This window comes from Mus musculus, chromosome 19, assembly GCF_000001635.26.
Source record: "Mus musculus strain C57BL/6J chromosome 19, GRCm38.p6 C57BL/6J".
Classification (NCBI taxonomy): domain Eukaryota; kingdom Metazoa; phylum Chordata; class Mammalia; order Rodentia; family Muridae; genus Mus; species Mus musculus.
Genome location: NC_000085.6, coordinates 43,957,847 through 43,984,947, shown reverse-complemented (window position 1 = coordinate 43,984,947; position 27,101 = coordinate 43,957,847). Strand labels below are relative to the sequence as shown.

The 27,101-nt window shown below is 47.7% G+C and overlaps 1 protein-coding gene across 2 annotated transcripts in view; it reads left to right on the top strand.

Moving 5' to 3' along the window:
• Positions 1–27,101, top strand: part of Cpn1 (carboxypeptidase N, polypeptide 1) — a 30,245-nt gene that overhangs the window by 1,604 nt on the left and 1,540 nt on the right. The window contains exons 2-8 of one of the 2 annotated variants that reach the window (XM_011247407.1): positions 3,949–4,163; positions 10,860–11,015; positions 14,764–14,946; positions 16,384–16,495; positions 18,634–18,773; positions 21,118–21,217; positions 24,844–24,962. In XM_011247407.1, the coding sequence (XP_011245709.1) occupies positions 3,949–4,163; positions 10,860–11,015; positions 14,764–14,946; positions 16,384–16,495; positions 18,634–18,773; positions 21,118–21,217; positions 24,844–24,962 (1,025 nt within the window). The remainder of the gene's footprint in view (positions 1–3,948; positions 4,164–10,859; positions 11,016–14,763; positions 14,947–16,383; positions 16,496–18,633; positions 18,774–21,117; positions 21,218–24,843; positions 24,963–27,101) is intronic. The other variant, NM_030703.2, reaches the window with a different exon arrangement.

The following is a 27,101-nucleotide window of genomic DNA, read 5'->3' as shown; positions in this document are numbered from 1 at the left end:
CTTCTTGCTCTCTTGCTTTAAAGGTCCAATGGGGATTGACCATGAGAGCTTCCAAATTTTATAGAGAAGGCTCAAGAAGAGCCCTGTAGTTCCCCTGGGGTTAGATAGAGCCTTGCACCGCAAGTACCTGCTTTTTTTTCAGCTTGCATGCGCTCTGTGGAAGCTTAAGGCTGTTGATGGACTTTGTGAGGTTAGACTCTTTAGTCCACACCTCTTCTTGGTGCCCCTGTATACTTCCAGCACTCAGGGTCTTCCTTGAGGCTGTGGCAGACAGGGCAGGCTCTCAGACCCCTCCTTTCCCCTGAGTTAGCAGGTCTTTCATTTGCTCCTTACATTCCTTCATTCTTCAAATATTTACCCATCGCCGACTAGAACTTTTGATGGGGCAGTGGAGATGGCTCAGCAGTTAAGAGAGCACTGGCTGTTCTTATAGAGGCCCCAAGTTTGGTTCCAAGCACCCGGCAGCTCACAGACATCTGAAAGTCCAGTTCAAGTGGATCTGCTACCCTCTTCAGGGCTCTCTGGACCACACAGACACATGTACCTATAATTAAATAATAAACCAGAAGGGGAGAAAGAGAGAAAAAAGATCCTTATAAAGAAAGAATTTTCAGGCAAGACGTGCTGACACTCAATAGGCTTTGGCAGGGCAACAAAGAATAATACAGACTTTGCCCTAATAGAGCTGAATTATCGAAGACTGAGACCAGTAATAAGTGGGGCAGTAGGGTCAGATGGAGCAAGCGCTATAGCAAGAGCTTAAACCGGACTGGACATCCTGTGCAGCAATCCAGATGGAAGCTGAGGAGGTCACTCGTATCCCCCAAGGCTCCTCTGCCTGAGGTGTTGCTGAGCCGAGATCTGAAGAGTCTGGGGTGGGGGTGGGGCATGACAGGCTAAGGAATAGGGGGAATGCAGTTCCCCAGAAGGCAGAGGGCAGTTGCATACAGTTCCAGCGGAGGCAATGAGATCAGAGCCAGCTGGTCGAGAACACTAGGCACTGGGAGCTCTTTGGAGAGTTACAAGCAGGTGGACCCACCTTGACCTTTACTATGAGCAAAGTGAGACTCTGGTCTCCAGAGAATTTTAAGGATGCTCAGGATGCAGGACAACAACAGAGCTCCACCCACCTGCTCTAGTGAATGGAGTTTTATAGAACCACTATCACATTCCTTTTTGAATTATCTGTGGTGGCGTCTACTGAAAGAATTGAAGAGCTGGGGCAGAGATAACACTGTCCACAAAGCCTAAAGATTCCATGCCAGGCTCTTTACAGAAAAGTTTTATCAGCTCCCTACTGGGGCACATGGATGCTAATGATCCACTCAGATGCAGGGAGCCTGCGTGGGAGATGTGTTTAAAGACGTAGGTGTGAGGGTGCAGGAGCTTGAGCCAAAAGAGCCTCCAGTAATGCTTATTACAAGACAGCTGTCTTCTGTCTCTACTGACCTTCGAAGCAGAGGGGTTGCTAGTGAATGCTCATTGAACACACAGGGCGTGGCAGATGACATAGACCAGCGATGCCTACACCCGAGTCTCACAGCGTCACCATCACATTGGACAGCCAGGAGAATAGAGGGGACTAAACAGATTTAGTCCAAATTTTATTTTGCCAAAGACAAATACCTAGTTACCATCACCAACATTTCCTTAAAAAGAAAGCTGAGAAATGGTCTGGGGGTGCGCTGCATGCCTTTATTCTCAGTGCCCAGAAGGCTCTCCGTGAGGCCACCCTGGTCTATATATACATTTTCCAGAACAGTCTGGGGCTACTTAGAGAGACCCTATCTCAAGCAAAACAAAACAAAACAATAAATAGAATATGTACTACATGATACCTTTTTTTTTTTTTGAGGCAGGTCTCTCTATGTAGCCCTGGTTGGCCCAGAACTTGCTATGTAGACCAGGCTGGCCTCCTCAAACTCACTGCGTATCTGACAGTCAAGTTTTAAGATTAAAGGCAAGTGCTCTACGCCAGGCCTGCATGATATTTTCTAAAACCTGACCCTCATGGGCTGAAAGCATTCATTGGAGAGGTTGTTATGGGAATACTAAGATAAATCACGATGAGATGGTTTTTTTTTAATAAAGATATGCTAAGGTCGTCTACTTGGCTACTGCTAGGTCCTATAGAGGAAGAAAGCCATGAGCATCCCTAGGGAGAGCCCAAAACAGTAAGGACCACAAAAGGAAAGCTACACAGGACTCACTGCTAACAAGAGGAACTCAAGCTGGCGACAGGGACTTACCAGTGTTTGAACTGGACCCATGAGGACCGCAAGGAAATAGGGAGACGAAGAGGAAGAGAATCAACAACCAGAGAAGCAGACATATGCTGTGTAGGAAAGAGGGCAGCACTGGAAGAGCTTTAGGTTAAAAGGGAGTACAGCTGTCTCACGTTTAGTGACTGGAGAGCAACAGTTCTTTTTTTGTTTGTTTGTTTGGTTGGTTTTTTGGTTTTTCAAGACAGGGTTTCTCTGTGTAGCCCTGGCTGTCCTGGAACTCGCTCTGTAGATCAGGCTGGCCTCGAACTCAGAAATCCACCTGCCTCTGCCTCCCAAGTGCTGGGATTAAAGGCACTCTGCCTCCCAAGTGCTGAGATTAAAGGCATGCGCCACCACCGCACGGTGAGAGCAGGGCTGGAACCCCTTTGGGGTCGCATATCAGACATCCTGCATATCAGACATTCTTCATATCAGACATCCTGCATATCAGATATCCTGCATATCAGACATCCTGCATATCAGACATTCTTCTTATCAGACATTCTTCATATCAGACATTCTGCATATCAGACATCCTGCATATCAGATATCCTGTATATCAGACATTCTGCATATCAGATATCTGCATTACAATTCATAACAGTAGTAAACTTACAGCTGTGAAGGAGCAATGAAATAATTTTATGGTTGTGGGTCCTGAGGAACTGTATTACAGGGTCAAGGCGTTACAAAGGTTGAGAACCACTGAGCCTCTAGGCTTTTACAGAACCCCATTCTGACTTCCATTAACACTTAATGTGGCCAAAGGGAGAGTAAAGACCCAAGCAGAAGTAGCTTCCTTCCTCTCTTGTGCCTCAAGACATGCCTTTCAGACCATGAAGGAGAGATGCCAGAGCCCCAGATGCCAAGCCACTTACATCTCCAGCTGGAAAGATTTTACCAGGACCAAGAGCACTTTATGAGAGAGGTTTTGGGGGAAAGCCATCGTTCAGAAAGATTGGTGTGGTGGATGTGTCTTTATGGATGTGCTCTCTGGACGATACCGAGTGCACTCTGGGCTTTGATCGCTGTTAGATACATTGTCAGGCAGCCTCAGACAAGTTACTTTGCATCCACCCCTCCGGTCTTCACTAGGAGACTATGGGACCTACTCCCGTTTTCTGTTAAGGTTAGCAATAACGAGAGCCGGGCGTGGTGGTTGCATGCCTTTAATCCCAGCACTCGAGAGGCAGAGGCAGGCGGATTTCTGAGTTCGAGGCCAGCCTGATCTACAGAGCGTGTTCCAGGGCAGCCAGGGCTATACAGAGAAACCCTGTCTCGAAAAACAAAACAAAACAAAAAACAAACAAAAAAGATTAGCAATAACGAACCTGAACAGCTAGTAGACTTGGGGGTTCAATAAATGGTGGTCATTGTTATCCTGGTCATGGATTTATATAGATTTTTTTCCAACTTCACTTTATTAAGAAGGGGCTTGGGGATTGCTAGGAAAGACCTAATAAAAGCCTGAGATTTTCTTTCCTTTTTGGATCAGGGATGGTTGGACACAGGAGGGGTTAGTATGGGGGGTAGGCGGCTGGGTGGGGGTGGGGGGGTGGAATGGGGTGAGACAAGATCTTGTGAGTCCCAGGTTAGTCTGGAACTCACTATGTAGACAAAGCTAGCCTTGAACCCATGATCCTCCTGCCTGCCCCTTCAAAAGTGTTTCCGTTTCTGTTTCCAGTGGAACCGGAAGTCAAGTATGTGGGAAACATGCACGGGAACGAAGTGCTGGGCCGCGAGCTGCTTCTGCAGCTGTCGGAATTCCTCTGCGAGGAGTTCCGGAACCGAAACCAGCGTATCCTGCGCCTCATTCAGGACACGCGCATTCACATCCTGCCTTCCATGAACCCTGACGGCTACGAGGTGGCTGCTGCCCAGGTACACAGTCCGAGGGAGGTTTGTAAAAAAAAAACTAAGGCCATCTTATGAAATGAGTGCCAGCCTACAGTGTGTCTTATGTTCCATTGTAAATATCAGTTTGGAGGGGAGGGGAAGGTAAAACAGTTGGTGTGCGGGAAGGAAGGGGCAGAAGCAAAGGGTTAAGACTGGTAATCCCAGCACTCGGGAGGCAGAGGCAGGCGGATTTCTGAGTTCGAGGCCAGCCTGGTCTACAGAGTGAGTTCCAGAACAGCCAGGGATACACAGAGAAACCCTGTCTGGAAAAAACAAAAAACAAAAACAAACAAACAAACAAAAGACTGGAGAATCCTGACCTGCGCTAGCTCCGCAGGGTGTAATTGTGCAGGCGGCGGTCAGTAGGCACAGTTTGAACCTCTGGTTCCTACACCAGTCCAGCTAACCTCAAGATCTTGTTATGAGAACAGATGTGGAAATTCCTTGACAACACCTTGAAAATGGGGAAATATATCCACCTTCCTGTACTTGTATCCAAAGAGCACAAACTTTCCCCAAATTTTAGGGTGGAGAATTAATTCTAGATGATTGGGGGGTGTGGGGTGCTTTTGAGCTTTAAACATACCAGTCAGTACTCCACCACTGGCCTCTATTCCCCAGCCTTCTTTTTGTTGTTGTTATTCTAAGACAGGAGCGTGAAAATTTGCCTCGTCTAGAACTCACGAAGCAGGTCTTAAGCTTAGAGCCCTCCTGACTCACGCTTCCGGGTGGCTGGGTTCATAGCGGTGCCCACTGTGCCTAGCATGAAAGAATCGTGAACCTAGGAGTGTGGATGGTTCCTAGAAGCCATGGGAGTCAGGGAAAGACTTTCTAAGTCTTGCTGGCACCTCACTGTGTCACCCATCTCAGTCCTCCAAACTCCAGATAAAAAGCTGCCATTGTTTTAAACAGACAAGTTTGTGTTAATTTGCTGCAGCGGCAGTAGGGATCTGTTACACCCTTTGCTCTGTTTCTGGGAACCTGGGAACTCGTTTAAGTGATGTTCTTCCTCCTCCTCTTCCTCTCCCCTCTTCATCCTCTCCCTCCTCCCCTCCCTCCTCTTCATCCTCTTTCTCCTTCTCTCTTCCTGTTGTCTCTCCGATCTGCCTTCTTTTTCTTCTCCTTCCTCTGCCTCACTCATTTTAAGCCAGCCCTGTGACCCCAAGCCACAGCCCCTGTCCCAGAAAGCCCTTCCTTACCAGCCTAATGGCCAGCTGTGTATAAAAATCAACGGGTAAAGCCTGTTGCCGTTAAGACTGACAGTTAAATGGAGAGTAGAGTGTGGAGCAGAAACTGAAGGAAAGGCCATCCAGAGACTGTCTCACCTGGGGATTCATCCCATATACAGTTACCAAACCCAGATACTATTGTGGATACCAAGAAGTGTGTGCTGACAGGAGCCTGATATGGTTGTCTCCTGAGAGGCCCTGCCAGAGCCTGACAAATACAGAGATGGATGCTCACAGCCAACCATTGGACTGAGTGTGGGGTCCCCAATGGAAGAGTTAGAGAAAGGACTGAAGGAGTTGAAGGGGTTTGCAACCCCATAGGAAGAACAATAATATCAACCAACCAGACCCCCCAGAGTTCCCAGGGACTAAGCCACTAACCAAGGAGTACACATGGCTCCAGCTGGATATGTAGCAGGATGGCCTTGTCGCGCATCAATGGGAAGAGAGGTCATTGGTCCTGTGAAGGCTCGATAGATGCCCCAGTGTAGGGGAATTTAGGGTGGGGAGGTGGGAGTGGGTGCGTGAGTGGAGGAACACCTTCATATGCTGGCTCCTTGCCAGCAGGTCCAGGCGAGAGAAGAGAGGTCCCAGTCACACAGGGGTCTCTCTGGGACCGAGTGGGATGGCAGCTCAAAAGAAACACACTGAGCTGTGAGTCTTGTCGAAGCAGGAACTCAACTTTATGGCATCAGCCTCTCGCTTATATAAGTTCAGAACAAGCCGGGTGTGGTGGTGCATGCCTTTAATCCCAGCACTTGGGAAGCAGAGGCAGTCGGACTTCTGAATTCAAGGCCAGCCTGGTCTACAAAGTGAGTTCCAGGACAGCCAGGGCTACAGAGAAACCCTGTCTTGAAAAACCACAAAAAAAAAAAAAAAAAAAAAAAAAAAAAAAAAAGTTCAGAACATAGGGAGGGGGATTTTTGGTGGGGTAAGATGACATAGGAGGTGGAGAAGGGTGACAGAAGGTATGGGGTAACTGACAGGGCCAATGGCAAAGCTATATCTCAGCAAGAGACAGGGCCAAACAGGTCTTATTGAGTCACCCCGATACGGAAGTGACCAAGACAGGTCTCAAATCTCGAGCCAGGCTTAGGCTCTTCCACAAGGCCGCAGATGCTCTAGCCAGGCTAGGGTTTGTCCTCAAGGAGCAAACCAGGGCCAAAATGGGGCCCAACATTCATAGAAGCAGGGAAGGGAGGATGGGATAGGGGGTTTCCGGGAGGGGGTAAACTGAGAAAAGGGATAACATTTGAAATGTAAATAAAGAAAATATCGAATTAAAAAAAAAAACACCGGCCAGGGCTATACAGAGAAACCCTGTCTCAAAAAACAAACAAACAAACAAACAAACAAACAAACAAACAAAAAAGACTGACAGTTAAGAGCTACACTGCTAAGAACGAGAAGCCTAGAGAAAGCCCTGCCATGGAGGGGCACACCCAACATAAAAGTCCACTAAATGCTTGCACTGGAGCAGAAATTATGTAGGTAACTTAAGAGCACATTTTAAAATGTCGTGTTCCCTGTGCAATCTAAGAAGAAAATATGAGTGGGATGCCGTGTGAAAAGGGAAACTCTGAGAGTGAGAAAGATTCTTAGGGAAAGTCTGATGGCAGCCCATCTCTGAACTTCCAATAGGAAATGAGATTGATTTCCATCACTTCCAGGAATAGCCAACAATTTGAGCTGCACCCACTCAGTCCAGAGGACTGTAGTGGGACACTCATCCCCTTCTCCAGTGACACACAAAGTAATTCTAATGACCTCTCCTCACAAACATAAACTTCACTCGGAAACAGGATCTCTTGTAGCCCAGGCTGGTCTTGAACTTGCTATGTGGCAAAGCATGACCTTGAATTTCTGAACCATATACCAGCATGCTGGTTTTCTGCAGTGCTGGGGACTGAACCGAGAGAGGGCTCTGTGCATGCTAGGCAAGCACTATTAACAACTGAGCTAAGCCCCTGCCCTAATGGGACTCCTCACACATCTGTAATACATTTTGTATTTATTCCTGGATGTGTCTAGCTTCCCGTGTGTACCATGAATTCCTATGGGGCTAGAGGAATATCTCATTTCACTCTTTTCCCAGTGTCTGAGGACTTTGGATAGACAACGCATGAGTGAGTGGTTTTTGACTGGATGGGTGAACGAGTCCGTGAGTGGATTCATGAACAAAAGGAGATAAAGTCTGGATCATAAACAGAAAGAGCAAGGCATCCAGGGGTTATGGAGTACTCAGAAGATAAGGCTCCTGATGTTTCATAACTTGGTTTTATTAGCATAAGTTAACTATACATTAGGGTTTCTTGATGTAGTTTTGTATGTGAATATAAAGTATTGTCCTCTCTAACTTGTCCTCTCGAATCTAGTCACCCACCCCTCGACTTTCGTGCCTCTTGCTTGTGTGTATGCGACCCAGTGAGTGTGACTAAGGTTGCTTACGTGAGCGTGGATGAAGGGACAGTTATCGGAGCATGGACTGTTTACTTGTGGCTACAGCACTGAAGAAAGTCCTCTCCACCCTTAACCGTTAACTGCCAAGAACTCTTTAGGGAGGGGTGAGGCCTTGTAAGCCCCTCCTCCCTAGCAACTATTACCTTCCTGTAAATCCTCTCAGAGGGGCGGGGTCTAGGGAATTTTGAGGAGCCCAGCCTTGTGCAGGTCTTACCCAGATAACCACAGCTGCTGTGAGCTCAGTAATTCAGCAGCCCGGCTGTGTCCTGGAGACTCCACAGCACTCCTACATTCCACCCCCATCCTTCTTCCACGGTGTCCCTGGAGCTTCGGAGGGTGACGTAATTATCCTACTAAAGGCTAAGCAGTCAACAGTCCCATCATTCTTAGCACTCTGAAGTCAAGAGCTTCTGTGGTAATAGCTACCCCCTGTAAAAAGACACTTCCCCGACCAAAGCATGAATCTGTAGGCAATCATAGTCAAAAACCAGTGTTAGTGATGTCCTTATAAGAACAAAGCCAGGCATAGCGGTGCACACCTGTGACCCCAACATTCAGGAAGCAGAGGCAGGAGGATCAAACGCTCATAGTCATGGGAGACCTTATCTCATAAGGGAGAAAGGGATGGAGGGAAAGAGGGAAGGAGGAAGGGAGGTAGGGAGAGAGAGAAAGAGAGAGAGAGAGGGAGAGAAGGCAGGATGCGAGATAGACATATTAGTTGTGGTTAGTAACACTTTTTCTGTGACCAAACACCAAGACTAAGGCAACATGCAGAAGGAAACCTTCATTGGAGCATATGGTTTCAGAGCCTTAGAGCCCGCTGCGATAGAGCAAAGTCATAGTAGCAGGAGTAGCTGCGAGCTCACATCTTGGTCTGAGAGCAGAAGGCAGACAGCACTCCGGGAATGGCATGAGTCTTTTGAAACCTCAGACCCCACCCCCAGTGACATACTTTCTCCCTCAAGGCCACATCTCCACAAACTTCCCAAATGGCCACCAACTAGGGACCAAGTATTCAAGTACCAGAGACTTAGGGGGGTTGCCACAGAGAGAAGAGAGAAGAGAAGAAAAACACACAGAGACACAGGCACATTAGGAAGGCCAGGAAAGCTGGTGTGGTGGTTTGAATAGGAATGGCCCCAGTATATTCTTGTGTTTGAATGCGTGACCATAGGGAGTAGTACTGTTAGGAGGTGTGGCCTTCTTAGAGGAAGTATGTCACTGTGGAGGCGGGGCTTTGAAGTCCTAAATGCTCAAGCTACACCCAGTGTGAAACCCAGTCTCCTCCTGGCTGCCTTCGGATCAAGATGTAGAACTCTCGGTTCTTCCAGCGCCATGTCTACCTGCACGCTGCCATGCTTCCCACCCTGATAATGGACTGAACCTCTGAAACTGTAAGGCAACCCCAATTAAATGTTGGCCTTTCAAAGAGTTACCTTGGTCATGATGTCTCTTTGTAATGATGAAACCCTAAGACAGCTGGAAACAAAACGTCACAGTATACATTGTGCATCTAAAAACTAAGGACGGGGCCGGCAAATTGGTTCAGCAGGTAAAGCCACTTGCTCTGAAAGAGTGGGACCTGAGTTCAAACCTTGGAGCCAGCATGAGGTGGGAGGTAAGAGTAACCAACTCCACAAAGCTGTCCTCTGACCTCCACATGTGCTCTGGGTCATGCATGCCCCCCTCCCCCAATAATAAATAAAACATAATGTCAAGGATTGCCTAGGACCACCAGAAACTAAAACCCACAAAGTCATCAGAGAGCATGACCATGATGCCTGGGTTTTAAGTTTAACCCTTCAGGTGTGAGAGAGAATTCATGCAGCCTCTTAGCTTGTAACTAGTTACAGCAGCCCTAAGAACCTGACATACACTGTCAGCTGGTGGATGGATGGATGGTGGCGAGTCCGCACCACACAGAAATGAAAAGGGGAGGTACCGGGACATGCTACATGGGTGAATCTCACATGCAGAACACATGATGTATGATCCCACTTACACATAACATGCACAGAGAAGACAGAATATAGTCACAGCGCCGGGGTAAAAATAAGCAACTGTGAACCAGGCGGTGGTGGCACACGCCTTTAGTCCCAGCACATGGGAGGCAGAGGCAGGCAAATTTCTGAGTTCGAGGCCAGCCTGGTCTACAGAGTGAGTTCCAGGACAGCCAGGGCTATAGAAAGAAACTCTGTCTTGAAAAACTAAAAAATAAACAAGTAAATAAATGAAAAATAAAAATAAATAAGCGAATGGTAATGGGCTTCATTTTTAGGGGGACAGAGAGGCTCTACAATTACAGTTTTGTGATTTCAGAATAATTGTGAGGGTGATGGTGTTGGTCTCGCTCTATGGGCACGCTAAAACTCATTGAATTGTCTTCTTTAAGCAAGCAATTCTGTGCCGCTCTCTTTACAAATCTAGGGGTTGCTCCCGCTAGAGCTTCTCACGGGAGCCCCCAGAACTTTGAATCCCCGCCCCCCGCAAACTGGGACACTGGAAGCCGGAAGGTGACAATAATGCCTCACCATTTCATAGAAAAGCTAGTGTGTTGGTTTGGATGAGAAATCTCCCCCGTAGGCTTGTGTCTGTGAGCACTTGGTCTCTCCGTTGATGGTGGGGGAGGCTATGGAGCCTTCTTTAGGAGCTTGCTAGAGGAAGTGCATTGCTGTGGGTGTGCCTTGAGCATGTACAGCCTCATTCTATTTTCTGTTCTCCCTCACTGCTTCCTGTGTGTATTAAATGTGATCAGCTAGCCTCCTGCATCTGTTACCATGCCCTGCCTTCTGGGCCATTATAAACTCACTCTTTCCTCTGTCCATTTGTCTGTCCTTCCCTCCCTCCCACTTCGGAACCATTTTTTCTTAAGCTGATTTTGGTACTGCTATTTTATCACAGAAATAGAAAAGTAACTAGTGTAACTAGTATTTTTTAAAAGTTACACCATGCTCTTGAAATACAGGACTCTGTTTTAAACACTCATTTCTCCTTTTTCTGTTTCTCCTAGGGCCCAAACATGTCTGGGTATCTGGTTGGTAGGAACAATGCAAATGGGGTGGACCTGAACCGCAACTTCCCGGATCTCAACACCTACTTCTACTACAACTCCAAGAACGGTGGCCCTAACCACCACCTGCCCCTCCCCGACAACTGGAAAAGTCAGGTAGGAAGTGAAAACGGTAACAGAAGCTGATAAATCGTTATCTGGAGCTGCTAAGCATTCTTCATATCAACAGAACCGTCAAGAATTAAGCACGCACCACTCCTTGTTAATTTACCTAGAGGAAGTAATGGCTTCTCTGCATTCTGTCTCCGCAGCATAGAGCCACCACCCTCAACTCCAGCAGCAAGTCCTCAATGACCATTAAGTTGGTAGCCATGGTGGCAAAGGAGGAGAGAGCAGATAATTGGCGATTTCACAAAGCTCTTTCCACACCTGTAGTACTGGGCTGTGAATGTGGCAAGCAACAGAAGCCAACATTAGCCCTGTTTGACAGTTACTACATTCACAGGTCAAATTAGACTCATATATCTAAGATTTAAACCCAGACATGGACTGGGAGATGGCTCACTTGGGAAAGTCCTTATTCTATAAGCACGGGGACCTGAGCTTGAACCCTAGGACCAGTGCCAAAAAGCTAGGTGCAGGGCCAGCAAGCTGGCCCGGGGGATAAAGGTGCTTGCTGCTAAGCCTGAAGACCTGAGTTCGATTCCCAGAATCCACATGGTGGAAGAAGAGAACTGACTCCTGCAAGTTGTCCTCTGATCTTCATAGCAGGTTGTTGTTGTTGTTGGTGGTGGTGGTGTGTGTGTGTGAATACGCACACGCCAGCTTGTACACACTCATGTGCATGAACACACACAGACCTTCTGACTCATATTTCAAAATTGTTTCTGCTGATACTAGATCAGTGGTTCTCAACCTTCTTAATATTGTGGCCCTTTAATACAGTTCCTCGTGGTGACCTCCAACCGTAAACTCATTTTCATTGCTACTTCATAACTCTAATGTATTGCTGTTAGGAATCATAATGTAAATATTTGTGTGTTTTGGTGCTCTTAGGTGACCATTGTGAAAGGGCTGTTCAGCCATGAAGGTATTGAGACCCACAGGTTGAGAACCACTATGGTAGACTGCTAGCAGAAAGCTCCAGTATTTTATAGATATGTTTTGTCCTACTAGTGATGAGCTGGATATTCAACAATATTCGCTACCCACTGAGGTTCCAGGTGTCTGAGTCCTGGCTTCTCCTCTTTTCTTCCATGTGACCCTTTGCGTTTTAAAAAAAAGCTTGCCTTGAGTCCTGTGCTGTGGGAGGCAGCATTTGGGAAGCCCTGGGTAATCTGAGTGATTCCATCCTGCTGTGGACCTGCTGCGGGGAGGGAGTAACTACCGCCATCTTCAGAACACCCCTGGCAGCCCTGGCTTTTCTCCTGTGGGATGGTTTGAGATCCTCGTGGATATCTAAGAGTAGAGGCTGGGACGAGGAACACAAAGCAGGGGAAAGCCTTTCTGTGGGACATTCTTATGTGGGTAGGTTCAGTATTGTCCCCTTGAAAATGACAGGGCTGAAGAGATGGCTCAGTGCTTTATAGACTGCCTACCATTCTTATAGAGACCCCACACTGGACAGCTCACAATTGCCAGTAACTCCAGTTCCTGGAATATCTGATGCCCCGCCTCTTTGTGAACACATCCCCATGCAGACAGCACATACCCACACACAAATACAGATAAAACAAAATCTTTTTTAGAAAATGACGTAAAAATCATGTTGGCATGTTGGATGTCTGGTTATCGCTGACCTTTGAGCTCAGTTAAGTAAGCTAATAACAAAACAAAACCAAGATCATGGGCCTACTCGGTGTATCTAGCCAGAATAATGTCCTGACTTGTTTTTCATTTCGTGAGGCACAAGGTGTCATGGCGCCTAGGCCGGCCTCAAACTCACTTGCCGGGGGTGGTCTTGAACTCTTACTCCAGCGTGCTGAGATTACAGTCATGAGCCATGCTCTGAATTTTTAAAAGATTCATTCTATTTGTGTTTTTTTATGGGGGGAAGGTGGCGCTTAGTGTGTCTGTGTGGGGTGTGTAGACATTAGTTGCGGGTGCTCTCAGTTCAGAAGAGGGCGTCAGATCCCCTGGAGCTGGAGTTACGGTGGTTTTGAGTCACCTGACACGGGGGGCTGAGAACCAAACTTGGGTCCTGTGTGTGCTCTTGACTGCTGAGTCGTCTCTCCAGCTCCATGGTTTGAGTGTTAAACTTGTTTCCCTGTGTAAAGCACAATACTGAGCCTCCCACTCAATCCTCTGCCTAACCCGGAAGAGGAAAGAAATGACGATGAAAACTCCGTCAGGGAAAGGAATGGTGAGCAGAAGCTGGCCTTTTGGGATGTGGAGAAAAGGGCTTGTTTCAGAGGGCCTGAGCTCATGGTCCTACAGCCACGTGCCATGAGATGACAGTTTCGCCAACATACATTCCGTGTGCAGCACTGATTTTCTCCTCATGCAGCCTGCTCAGTTTGTGTAAGTTCGCCCTCCGACTCTGCACTACAACAGAATTGCCAGACATTTCTCAGAACCAGCCCATTCACACCCGATGTGTCTATTCTGGTTGTGTGAGCCCCAACTGTCTTCAGAAAGCCCCCTTTGGGATGGAAAGACAGGACCTTTAGAACTGACCCTTGGTCCAGGAAGAGCCATTAATTAGCTCATGGACCACAGTGAGATCACCAAACAGGACCCCGTGGGAGGTGGAAAGCCCTGGAAACTGGATTATTTGTGCTCAAGTCCAGGGGGTTCAAAGTTTCCTTTACAAAACTGCCACTCAAATCCCAGCAACCACATGGTGGCTCACAACCATCTGTAACAAGATCTGACGCCCTCTTCTGGAGTGTCTGAAGACAGCTACAGCATACTTACATATGATAAATAAATAAATCTTTAAAAGGGGCTGGAGAGATGGCTCAGCGGTTAAGAGCACTGATTGATCTTCCAAAGGTCCTGAGTTCAATTCCCAGCAACCACATGGTGGCTCACAACCATCTGTATGGGATCTGATGCCCTCTTCTGGTGTCTGAAGACAGTGACAGTGCATACACATAAAATAAATAAACAAATCTTTAAAAAACAAAACAAAACAAAACTGCCATTCACTGGCTGTAATAGTCAGTAGAAATTAGTGCTTCTAATCTATGGACCGTAGACATGAGCTGCGCCTCATTAAAATCATGCAGGAGACGAGTGAGGGAGAGAACTGCCACGTCCAGCAAGAGGTTCATTTTATTAGAACCCTAAGTTTGTGCAGAGCTGTCTTAGAAGCCTAGCCACACTACAATGGGTAATCTGGGAAACTTGTCTGTCTCTCTCTCTGTGTGTGTGTGTGTGTCTCCTCCCTCCCTCTCTCCTTCCCCTATGACTCCCCCCCCTCTGTCCTCCCCCTCCTTCTCACCAAAATTGAAATAGAAAGAGTTCCTGCATACTTCATGTCCCCACATGAACCCCGCCTTCAATGCTGTACCCTAGAGCATTACATTAATTACAATCCATATGCCTACCTTGACCTGACCCCAAACTTTAAAGTCTACAGTTCCACTCGTGAGAGCCCTTGGCGTTACAGCATCCACAGGTGTGGGTAGACCCGCTGGGAGTGCCCACCATTGCAGGATGGTACGGAAGCATCTCACATCTGTTCTGTACATTGTAATCCACATATTTCACTTTGGAAGGGGGTTCCATATACTTAATTTTGAAATCATCATTACAGAGGTCAGAGTTGGTCCAGTCATGAGTCAGAGTCATGTCTGGGAGGCTGTTTTATTGGCATACCCTGGCCCCACAGGCCCCTTCCTGACAGGATTCTGCTCAGCCACACCTTGGCTGCCACCCTCTCTTCATTGTCTCTTCACAGGTGGAACCAGAGACCCGGGCGGTGATCCAGTGGATTCGCTCCTTGAACTTCGTTCTCTCAGCCAATATGCACGGCGGGGCTGTGGTGGCCAATTACCCATATGACAAGTCACTTGAGCATAGGTTTCGAGGTCCCCATCGCACCTCCAATTCCCCGACACCTGATGACGAGCTCTTCCAGACGGTAGGTAGAATGGCTCTCCCCAGCGGGGGGTGGGGGGCATGGCTCAGAGATGAAATTCATGTCAGAGACACAGGACCCCATAGCAACAAGTCCGCAGACAGTTACAGAAAGCCGGGTCTGCTTGGGAGGGGCTGTCTAGCAAGTTACATTTTATTTCTGGTGATGAGCCATAAAGCCAGGAATGATTACATCAAATCATATTATAATTGCTGCGAGGACGAGAATTCTAAAGCTGGTGACACATGAGGATACGCTGTCCGTGAGTCAGAGCAGGGAAATGTGAATTTTGAATCTAATTTGCAGTTTTATGATGGCATGTCTATTTTAATGAGAAATAGACTAGGCAAATTAAGATCTAGATAATAATACCAAACAGTGGAGCAGGGGCTGGAGAGATGGCTCAGCAGCTAAGAGTTCTTGCTGCTCTTGCTGAGGACTCCAGTTCTGTCCCCAGCACTCATGTTTGTCAGTGCAAAACTATCTACAATGACAGCTCCGGGGGATCTGACAGCTGCACCCACGTATACATATCCACACAACAGACACACAGAAACACACATAGAAATCCTATTTAAAAAGATGAATATAGAGCCAGGTGGTGGTGATGCTCGCTTTTAATCTCAGCACTTGGGAGGCAGAGGCAGGTGGTTCTCTGTGAGTTCAAGGCCAGCCCAGTCTGCAGAGTGAGTTCTGGATAGCCAGGGCAAGATGTCTCAAAACAAACAAACAAAAACACAAAACTTTAAAAATTATTAAAAAGTAATAGGGGTTATAGTTATAGAGTCTAAGCCTGTGCCTCTCTTCCCAACACCTTCCGTCTGTCAGAACACACACGTTTTGGACTTTATGCAATCTTTGATTTCGTTTATTAAACTCAGCTAGGAAATGGCCCAACTGAAAGAGTGACAGTCTGCTGTCATCCCTCCATGACAGATTTATCCCGAGAAAGTGGAAACACCAGAATACAGGGCTCCCAGGAACAACTTTAGCATCTGGAAAGCTGAGGCAGGAGGATTGAGTTCAAAACTAGCCTGGACTACAGACTGAGACCCTGTCTCAAAATAGCCAAGGGAGAGAGGGAGGGAGGGAGGGAGGAGGGAGGGAGGGAGGCAGAGTTCAAGAATGATCCAGAACCTCCCCGTGTAGTCTGACTCATGCTCACTGACATGGATGAGCGCTCGTGTACACACACCCCATTACCACCACCACCACCTACACCACCAACGACGAGATCACCTCTCCTCCTCCTCCTCCTCCTCCTCCTCCTCCTCCTCCTCCCCCTCCTCCTCCTCCTCCTCCGTCTCTGACACTCCCTTGCATTGAAGCATAGAATGTGCTGTGTGTGCCATTGTAGCCTCTTATGTTTCCCCTGGTTGGGCCCCTGAGCCCCTGCTGGGGGTCAGGACTGCTCTCAGGCGTTTTCTGCTTTTCCTCTAGCTGGCCAAGGTCTACTCCTACGCCCATGGATGGATGCACCAAGGTTGGAACTGTGGGGACTACTTTCCAGACGGCATCACCAACGGGGCGTCCTGGTATTCTCTCAGCAAGGGTGAGCAGTCCTGGGGATGGCCCGGCTGAGGGGGAGTCTGCTTCTCAGGGGCACGATGGGGAATACTGTACAATTTTGCACTTGGGGTGGGGATTAGAGAAATAGAGAGCTTCCACGCTGTCTTTTTAATATCCTGTTCATGATCCCGAAAGACCAGGGAGGGCATAGTATGTGGTTTTATAAAACTAGCGTTTTATGCCCTAATCTGCTGGAGCATAGGAGAAAAATAATGAGGCCCAGTGAAGGGTGTGGTCTCTGAGATTAAGTTGGCTTGGGATTCATTTTACTGGGGTACTAGCTTTGTGGCTTCAGGCTAATTGCATGGCCTCTCTGTGTTCTGGTTTCCCTGTCTCTAACTAAGCCTGACAGCGCACTGGCCTCAGTTTTGATACTTTAAGTAAAGCAGTTAGATACATCTGGCTTCTAAATGCTGTCTTCTAAAGCAGCACAGAGGTGGGCTTCAAGCAACTGCAGGTGAGCAGAGGGGTGGGCACCCTGACTACCAACCACACACACACCACCACCACCACCACCACCACCACCACCACCACACACACACACACACACACACACACACACACACACACACTGGGTCTTGCCTGGGATAGGCTCAGGACACACGTCTGCTGTGAACCTCTTGCTGTAAGCATCGGGAAGGGGCTAGAGCAGGGAACCCGGCTCTTTCAGGAGCTGTTCCTGTCTGTCCTTTTTCACACTCTCCATCTGAGCCACCTGTATTGATGAGGGCTGAGTTGATGTTTGGTCCTGGGGAGAGTGGAGAGGAGAGAAGCCGGGGAGTCATTTGTACTAAGAAGTTAGGCTTGTGCACCAAACCTACTTGAATACACAAGAAGATTCTGGTAGATTCTTCTTTCTTTAACTTTGTGCTAGGAAGCCAACCTCCTCACCCCCCAGATTGGAAGCATCAGAGACGCTTTTTCTTTTCTTTTCTTTTCTTCTCTTTTCTTCTCTTCTCTTTTCTTTTCTTTTCTTTCCTTTTCTTTTCTTTTCTTTTCTTTTCTTTTCTTTTCTTTTCTTTTCTTTTCCTTTCCTTTCCTTTCCTTTCCTTTCCTTTCCTTTTCTTTTCTTTCTTTCTTTCTTTCTTTCTTTCTTTCTTTCTTTCTTTCTTTCAAGATGTCTTTATTTTTTATTTATATGAGTACACTGCAGCTGTCCTCAGACACACACTAGAAGAAGGCATGGGATCCCATTACAGATGGTTGTGAGCCACCATGTGGTTGCTGGGATTTGAACTCAGGACCTCTGGCAGAGCAGTCAGTGCTCTTAACCGCTGAGCTGTCTCTCCAGCCCCAGATAATTGCTTTTTCTTTTTTTTTCTTTTTTCTTTTTTTCCCCCGAGACAGGGTTTCTCTGTATAGCCCTGGCTGTCCTGAAACTCACTTTGTAGACCAGGCTGGCCTTAAACTCAGAAATCCGCCTGCCTCTGCCTCCCGAGTGCTTGGATTAAAGGCATGTGCCACTATACTTTTTCAAATCATTCTCTCTCTCTCTCTCTCTCTCTCTCTCTCTCTCTCTCTCTCTCTCTCTCCCTCCCTCCCTCCCTCCCTCCCTCTCTCCCTCCCCACCCTCCCTATCCTCTCAGAAAGCATGGCCCGTGCCTCCTCAGAGAATCTCCACCCTAAACCAAATCAACACAATCCCAAGATTAACAATAGTTAATTAGGTCAATTCTAGTGGTTGTCTCAGCAATGAGGTCTCTGACCACAGTAACCTGGGAAGTTGTCCAACACAGAAACTTGGGGCCCTTGCCCTGTGCCCTGTGCCTCCTGAGTTAAACCCTGAGTTAAGGCCCAGTGATCTGTGTTAAGCTGCATGGCTCACCTTCTAGGGGCTTTAGTACCTGGGAGGAAACCAGTTGTTTAGTTATGGTTGCTGGTCTCTGTGTTTATTTTAAGACAGAGCCTCGCTATGTAGCCTAGGCAGACCTGGAACTTGCTATGTAGACCAGGCTAACCTTCAGCCTGAGACTCAGGAACAGCTCTGTGGAGAGTAAGTTAGCAGATGTCAAGAGGTAGGAGAGAAGCTGATAAAGATGTGGTGGAGAAACTGTGACTAACGAGAAAGGTGGCAATGGTGGGTCCCTCGACACAAAGATCTGCCGCTGTCTCTTTCCCTAGGAATGCAAGACTTCAATTATCTCCACACTAACTGCTTTGAGATCACGCTCGAGCTGAGTTGCGACAAGTTTCCCCGGCAAGAGGAGCTGCAGAGGGAGTGGCTGGGTAACCGGGAAGCCTTAATCCAGTTCTTGGAACAGGTAAGATCCTTCCGTTTGACTCTTCTGGTTGCAAGAGAGGTCTTCCAATGGCAGCTGGGGTTGCCACAGGCTCAGGCTGTCCCCAGAGCTGACTCCACTCAACCAGCCCTCTACTCCTGCGGTTGGTTTTCCTTCAATGTCCTAGAGCATAGCTGTCTGTCCAAAACTTTACTGTAAGCTGGGGACTCTGGGTAAACAAGCCTATATCCCTGTCTCTATGGAACTGATGTTCTAACCGGGGCAGACAGTAAGCAAAATACGGAAGTAAATTCTGTGCCTCATTAAAAAGAGAAGTGCTGTGAAGAAAGTCTCCCGGAGAAAGCCACTCTCAAATGGGGTCTGAGGAGCCTGAGGATCGGAGGGGCTCAGACAAGCCAGGTTATCTAGAACAGGGGTGGGCCCTCCAGAATAGGTCCAACTAAAACAAGCCAAGTCCACATCTGAAAGGTGCCCGGCAGCAGCAACCACAGCCAGCTGCCGCCTCAAGTGCACCGCAACGGCTGCTGTGAGAAACACATGACAAGGCTTGGAGGAGGGGGAGAAACTGGACTCTTTTAGGCACTGTGAGCAGAAAGTGATGTTGCTTCTAAGCCAAGCAGTGTGACAGAGCTTCCGGAAAATTAAAAATGGGGCTGAAGTTTAGCTCAGTGGTAAAGCTCTTGCTTAGCACACGAGGGACCCAAAATTGTGTTTCCAGACCCACAAAAGCAACCACAATTAGAATAAAATTGTTATATTATTCAGCATGGTTAAATCTCAAAGAAGTGAAGACAGGCAGAGAGAGAGAGAGAGAAAGGGCCTTCAAAACCAGGTAAGCGCTGACACACACCTTAGCACGACTGGATCTGGATTATGCAATAAGCAATAAGCCAGTCGTATGGCAGTAAGCCGTGCCTCTGTTTAGATAGAGTTTATACAGTCGCACAGACAGAATGCAGAATGGTGTCTGGGGCTGGAAGAGCAGGAGGTGGGGTAGAGAATGAGAGGGATGGAGACTTTCATCTTAAGGAGAGCAGTTTCAGTGTCAGATGAAGAGAGTTCTAAAAGTGAGTTGTTGTGCTAGGCACATATTACAAATGTGCGTGATAAACTGGGCTGTACAATTCACAGAGTGAACATTTTACCACAATTTACTTCAAATTTTCTCTCTCTCTCTCTCTCTCTCTCTCTCTCTCTTGTGTATTCATGCCATGATGTTTGTGTGGAAATCAGAAAGCAAGTTGTGGAAGGTAGTCTGTTCTCTTCTTCCAGCATTTTGGGTACCAAGTTCAAACTCAGTCAGGCTTAGCAGCAAATGCCTTTAACCACTGAGCCATCTCAGTAGATCACAATCTAAGGTTTCTCTCTCTCTCTCTCTCTTTCTTTAAAGATTTTATTTATTTACTTATTTATTTATTTATTTAATGTGAATATACTGTCTCTGTCTTCAGACACACCAGAAGAGGGCATCGGATCCCTTACAGATGGTTGTGAGCCACCATGTTGTTGCTGGGAATTGAATTCAGGACCTCTGGCAGAGCAGTCAGTGCTCTTAACCGCTAAAGTTTCTAAGTTTCTTTTCGTTTCATTTCGTTTCGTTTCGTTTCGTTTCGTTTCCTTTCCTTTCCTTTCCTTTCTTTTCTTTTCTTTTTAAGATTTTATTTATTACTATATGTAAGTACACTGTAGCTGTCTTCAGACATTCCAGAAGAGGGCATCAGATCTCATTACAGATGGTTGTGAGCCACCATGTGGTTGCTGGGATTTGAACTCAGGATCTTTGGAAGAGCAGTCAGTGCTCTTACCCACTAAACCATCTCACCAGCACCCCCCCCCCTTAAATTTCCTTAATTGTAACAAAATTCAAGGTTAGACCAGCAGGAGCTGGAGAGATGGCTTGGCGGTTGATTGAGAGTACTGGCTTGTCTCAGCAAACCTAAGTTTGTTTCCAGCATCCTCATGGTGGCTCACAAACATTGGTGACATTAGTCCCGAGAGCTCTGTGACCCTCTGCTGGGCTCTTCCAGCAACATGTAGGCACAGGGTACAAAGACACACGTGAAGGCAAAATACTCAACACACATACACTTGAGACTGGGCTACTAGTGGGGACTGTGGCCTCACAAGCCCACCCACACAGGAGCTTTGAGAAGGCAGTGTACTGTGACTGAGTGACAGGATCACTCCGCCTACTAAGGAGGGATTATGGGATTGGAGGAGCAGTGAAGAGCTAGTTTACAGGGTGTTGTCATGGTGTTAATGAACATGGACTGAGAGGAACCATGAGAAAAGAGAAAGGCCAGAGCCTTTCCCACTGTCCAACCACTGTGTGATTCTGACTCTCGGTGGCCACTGTTTCCCGCAGGTCCACCAGGGCATCAAGGGAATGGTGTTGGATGAGAACTCTAACAACCTCACGGGGGCTGTCATTTCCGTCACCGGCATCAACCACGACGTCACTTCAGGTAGGAGGGGACCAGTTGGTAAGCCAGAAAGACCAGCCATCGAGGACACTGAGAGGAGGGTGCGTGCCGGGTATGGGAGCAGAAAAGACGCGCTGCATCAAGCAGCTAAGATTCGGATAAGGAGATTCTTCACCTGCTAGAGGGAGCAGGCTCTGAGAGCAGGGAGCGAGTAGCCTTGAAGCGAATGGAGCCCCTGGTCAGAGCCCCTGATGGCTGTGGAGGCAGCCTGGTTGGGAGGACTTCTGGGCTAGACACCATTCATAACAATGGAGTGGAACAGCCAAGAAGGACTATGACTCTCGTGTTTATTCTCCCCTCCGCTCAGGCATTTCTCACGGGTCCATTCAGGCAAAGCTAATAGATTCCTCCTATAGGCTGGATCTGAGGCAAGGCAAGCAGTGGAGGGTAGGTAATCTTGGAGCTACCTAGAACATGCCAGAAGGGCACTGGCTGGGTTTCCTCTGCTGTTGCTATGATAAAGTACTCTGAAAAGAAGCAACTTAGGGGAAAAACGGCCAGATGTGGCTTCTAGCTCCAGGGTCTAGTCCATAGTTGGGGGTCAGGGTGGCAGGAGCTTGAAGCTTCTAGCGAACTCACATCATAGTCAGGAGACAGAGCTATGACCCAGAGCATTTTCTCCACTTACATAGACCGGATTCCCAGCTGGGAGTGGTCACCCAACAATGTGTAGGCGTTCTCACCTCAGCTAACACGGTCATGACACCTCACAGACATGCCTGGCTAGTCAGCCTCACAGGCGTGCCTGGCCTGTCTCCTTGCTGACTGTCCCAGCCTGGCCAGTCTCCTTCCTGACTGCCCCAGCCGAATTGACCACCTGCCAGTCTTAGGAGTTTCTTTGTGTTGATTTTTCGTGGATGCCAGTGGCTACACGCCTCCCAAAACAACCTTGTTCGCTACCAAGCAGGCATCTAACAACTCATGCTGCCTGTCCAGGCTGGAAGAAATCTCTTCTTCGTGTCCTTAGAGGTGGTCCCAGAGCCCTTCAGAGACAGGCTTGTTTAAGGAAAAGGCAGAGTTCCAAAAGAACTCTGTTACCTCAGTCTGGCAGAATGGGGAATCTTCCAGCCCCGAGGCTGCATACAGGACTGTGGAGGGATCAAACTTCAGCACCATCTCTGAGAACACTGGCTGCTGGTCTTGGTTCTTCCTCATTTAAGCAAGGGTGGGGAGGGTCTCTGAAATGTCAGAGCCACTAAGAATGAATACCACAGTTAGGTTCCGTTTTTTCAGGATCCATTATGAGGATTAGACACTAGTGACGTAGGCTGTGCTGCTTAGTGAAGCACCTGGTGTTGGTTACAGGTGGAGACCGCCAAAGCCCTCTTTCAGAAAGCATCGAGAAATGGAGCTTTTGTCACGCGATTGCTAATTGCCCCTGATCAAGAGCCCCCAATTAAGACAATAACAGTTTCTGGATATAACCTAAACTCTCCAATATGTACATAATTACACCCTGCATTGTTAAAGTATTTTAAAGTAAATTACAGGGCTGGGGGTGTAGCTTGGTAAGCACTTGCCTAACGTGCAGGAAGCTCTGAGCTCAATCCTAGCACTGACTCAGCTAGGGGTGGTGGCTCACACCTATCACCCTAGCATTCAGGAGCCTCAAGGTCATAACTTGAAACTCCTAAGACTGGCAAGTGGCTACATGGTAAGGTTGAGACCAGATGGGAACACATGAGATCCTGTCACCAAAAAAAAGTAAGAAAGAAAAAGAAAAAGAAAAAGAAAGGAAGGAAGGTGAGAGAGAAATTTCACACATTTAGTAATATCAGGGGGGGAGAAATGTCCTCACGACTAGCATTCTCGACTTCTGTCATTCTTTGTTTTGTTTCATGTATTCCTGGCTGGCCTGGACCTCACAGAGATCCTAGCCTTAGTCTCAGAAGTGAAGTGTTGGTATTAAAGGTATGCACTGTCACGCCTGGTTGCTAGTATCATTCCTTATTATTCCTTAGAAATAAACAAATAAATCCTATTTATTTCTAGTATTCGTTACCTTTTCATTAACGTATTTATTTGGGGCATGGATCTGATGGGCACACTTGTGCCACAGTGAGTGTGAATTCCAAGAATCCTGCTCAGAGCCTCAGTTTCGTGGCCAACCAGACTGCCTTTTGTTGTTTCGTTTGTTTTCTGAGGCAGGGTCTGACTGAGGCTGCCCTTGAACTCCTGATTCTCCTGATGGGTCCAACACGCTCAGCTTTTACTTACCTATTTTTAAAGATTTTATTTATATTTTGGTCTGTGTGTATGGGTAGCTCATCTACATGTATGTAATTGTACTGTGTCCATGCAGTACCCAAGGAGGCCAGAAGGGGGCATCTGAACCCCTAGAACTGGAGTTACAGTTGTGAACCACCATGTGGGCACTGGAAACCAAACCCAGGTCCTCTGCAAGGGCAGCCAAGTGCTCTTAATTGCTGAGCCATCTCTCCAGACACCCTCACAATTGATTCTTGAGGAATGAAGGCTCATTGGCCAAAATTCTACAACCCTGCCCTAAAATAATAGGCTTCTTTTCATGTTTTATTTTCTCTTTAGCTTTGTTCTGAAGGTGGTGGAAGAAATTATAATCAGCAAGGGCTGGAAATGTGAGAGTGGGCTTGCCTGGTGTGCCTAGGGAGCCCTGGGCTCAGTCTCAGCACCAGAGAAATTAGACTTGTAATCAGTATAAGCCCCCAAACTGGGGAGGTTAACCAATACCAATAGTGGTACATTTGAGGCCATCTTCAGGCAAAATAACTAGTTTGGGGCTATAAAAGACCCTGTCTTAAATATATATTAAAATACTCTCTGGCTGGCATGGTAGCCCACCCTGTAATCCCAACTCTCAGAAGGCTGAGGTAGGAAGATCGTGAACTTGAGGGGCCAGCCTGCATAATGACTTTGACACTAGCTTGGGTCACACAAGACCCTGTTGTCTCAAAAGAGGGAAGATGGGGGTGGGTTGAGAAAAGTAAGATTTTCAAGCCAGACAGTTAGTGATCATGTGGTCTGACTCTTCCCGTATAATACCCTTGGATGGTGGGTGTCCAACCCGGATGCCGGGGGTTGTTAGTATAGATTGTACGCTGCTCAGGCAGGTAGCTTTCCCAGGGTCTTGATTCAGCTCCTGAGTACTCTCCTTCTATACAACAGTTCATTTTCTTCCATTGAAAGCTGTATATCAGAGTAATTTCTGCTTCTCTCGGACAAAATCTGCCTCAATACAACTTGAGACTAGGGCACTCACCTTTATTTCTTCAAACATTCTTTTCTTAGAAGAAAAGTGGCTTTTCGAATGTCAGAGGGCTCACTGTTTCCTTATCAGGCAAAATATTAACAGATACCTCCCTCCACCTTTTCTCTTTCCTAGAGACTTTTTACGGGGCGTGAGTCTGTGCTAGACTCGGGATCTAGAGCGGACTGTAGTGTGAGGCACAGCACAGTGAAGCCTTCCCAGGAGTGACTCCTCCTGAGCTGTCACACTGCGAGCAAACACTGGGCTTGTGGTCAGCTCAGACTTTTGTGGACAGGTTCTGTCTGAAGTGTGCTTGAAGTCAGCTGACCGAGTTCCGTCTGATGTTAGTCAGCTGACTGAGTTCCGTCCTTCTGGTGTTTAGGTGAACATGGGGATTATTTCCGGCTGCTGCTCCCGGGTACTTACTCTGTCACTGCCAAGGCACCAGGGTACGACCCCAAAACAGTGACTGTGACGGTGGGACCTGCGGGACCAACAGTGGTAAGCCTTAATCTGACTGTCGAGCTTCATCTTAAATGGCCCATTGCTGGGTTGTTCCCTCTTGACATGTCCATCTCTGTGACACTATATGTCTCTCTAATCCTGCTTCTTCCCTCTGTAAATTGGTGCTAACACTTCGTCTTTAGTCAGGGTTTCTATTGCTGTGATGAAACACCATGACCTAAAAGAAAGTTGGGGAGAAATAGGTTCAAAACTGAAGGAAGTCAGGACAAGAACACAACAGGGCAGGATCCTGGAGGCAGGAGCAGATGCAGAGGCCATGAAGGGGGTGCTGCTTACTGGCCTGCTCCGCCTGCTTTCTTACAGAACCCAGGACCACCAGCCCAGGGTTGGCACCACGTGCCATGGGCTAGGTCCACCCCCTTGATCACTAATGGAGAAAATGCCTTACAGCTGGATCTCATGGAGGCATTTCCTCAACTGAGGCTCCTTCCTCTCTGATGACTCTAATGTGTGTCAAGTTGACACACAAAACCTGCCAGTACACACTTCCTCCTAAAGGATTGCAAAGACAAAGCACAGGTCCATAGAGGTGTGTCACAGGCCAGTTAGTAAGCCCTGCAGAGTCCCCAGACAGCACTGGTTGTGTTATTCAAAGCCATAGACAGGAACCACCACTAGGTGGCGCTCTGCACACCCACTGTGCCCTGTTGTCTCAGGCTCACTTTCCATGGCTGGCACCAAGGACCAGCCACCTCAGTCCTCAACTCTCCACAACTCTTCTTTATAGATCGGATAAGGAGCAGAGAGCCATTGATTTACAGCCCAGAACTTTCCACTTTAGATCATACTAGGTTAAACCTCAGAGTGTAACGGAGCATGGATATCAGCCCCACAGGAGCTCAAACAGGGTGTCTTTTGACGTGCAGAAATCAGCACACTTTGAGTAGCTGCTGGGCATCGGATATTGCAGGAGAGCTTTCCAGAATTACTCATTTTAACCTTCACAACCACCTGTAGGTATCACAAATGAGTGGATGGTGGGAGTGGGACTCACCACCTAATGTGTGGCAGGGACGCTCACCGTGCTCTTGGCCGGTACACAGAACCCTGTAAGGCCAACGGCACAGAGAGCTTTGGGTCTTTTAAAAATTTCTTGGGAGTCAGGCGTGGTGGCGCACACCTTTAATCCCAGCACTCAGGAGGCAGAGGCAGGTGGATTTCTGAGTTCCTGGACAGCCAGGGCTATACAGAGAAACCGTGTCTCGAAAAACCAAAATAAATAAATAAATAAAAATTTTCTTGGAAGCTTAGAGATCATTGATACCCCACTCACTCCTACCTCTCTCTCTATGTCTGTTTCTGTCTGTCTGTCTCTCTGTGTCTCTGTGTCTCTGTGTGTGTGTGTGTGTGTGTGTGTGTGTGTGTGTTTTGAGATGTGTGGGATGTGTGAACGTGCGTTGTGGGAGAATGGGGCATGGGCCATGATGGAGGTCCAAGGGCATTTTCAGGTGTCAGCCTTTGGCTGTCACCTAGTTTGAGGCAGTGTCACCTTGCTGTCTGCTTCTGCACCCTGTGTGTGCTCTAGGCCAGCTGGCCTGGGCACTGCCAGGGATTCTCCACCTCTGCCTCCAGTCTCCACGGAGGGTCACTGGGATTCCAGAAACACCCTGTGGTGCGTTGCTTTAAGGGTTTTCGGGTTTTCAGACTCAGGTCTTCACACTTGTATGACCGAGCCCTCCATTACGCAGAACCCTATTTCCCAGCCAGCCAATCCTCTTTCTTCCCACCCTAAAATTAAGTGCCCAGCAGCCACCACATACATAACTAGTGTACTGTAGGCAAGTCCGCTCGCTGCCAAATGCAGACGGCCCCACAGCTTACTCAGTTATGCCTATTTTGAAGTAGCTCACCACCACCACCACCACACCCCCCACACACACACACACACATGTCCTTTAAATAAACCAGCATAACCACTCATTGTGCCACCCAGAGGCACAATCTGTCATTTGGATGTAGTATTCCAGGAGACAGTAACAGCTACCAGTCTGTTTATTGATTGCAGTACCAACCATCTACTTCCCTTCTATTTAATTTTAGAGCAGTTAGCTACTTGCTTGAGGGAAGAAAAAAAGATGTTCACTAAAGGGCCTTTGATGTTGTTGTTGTTGTTAC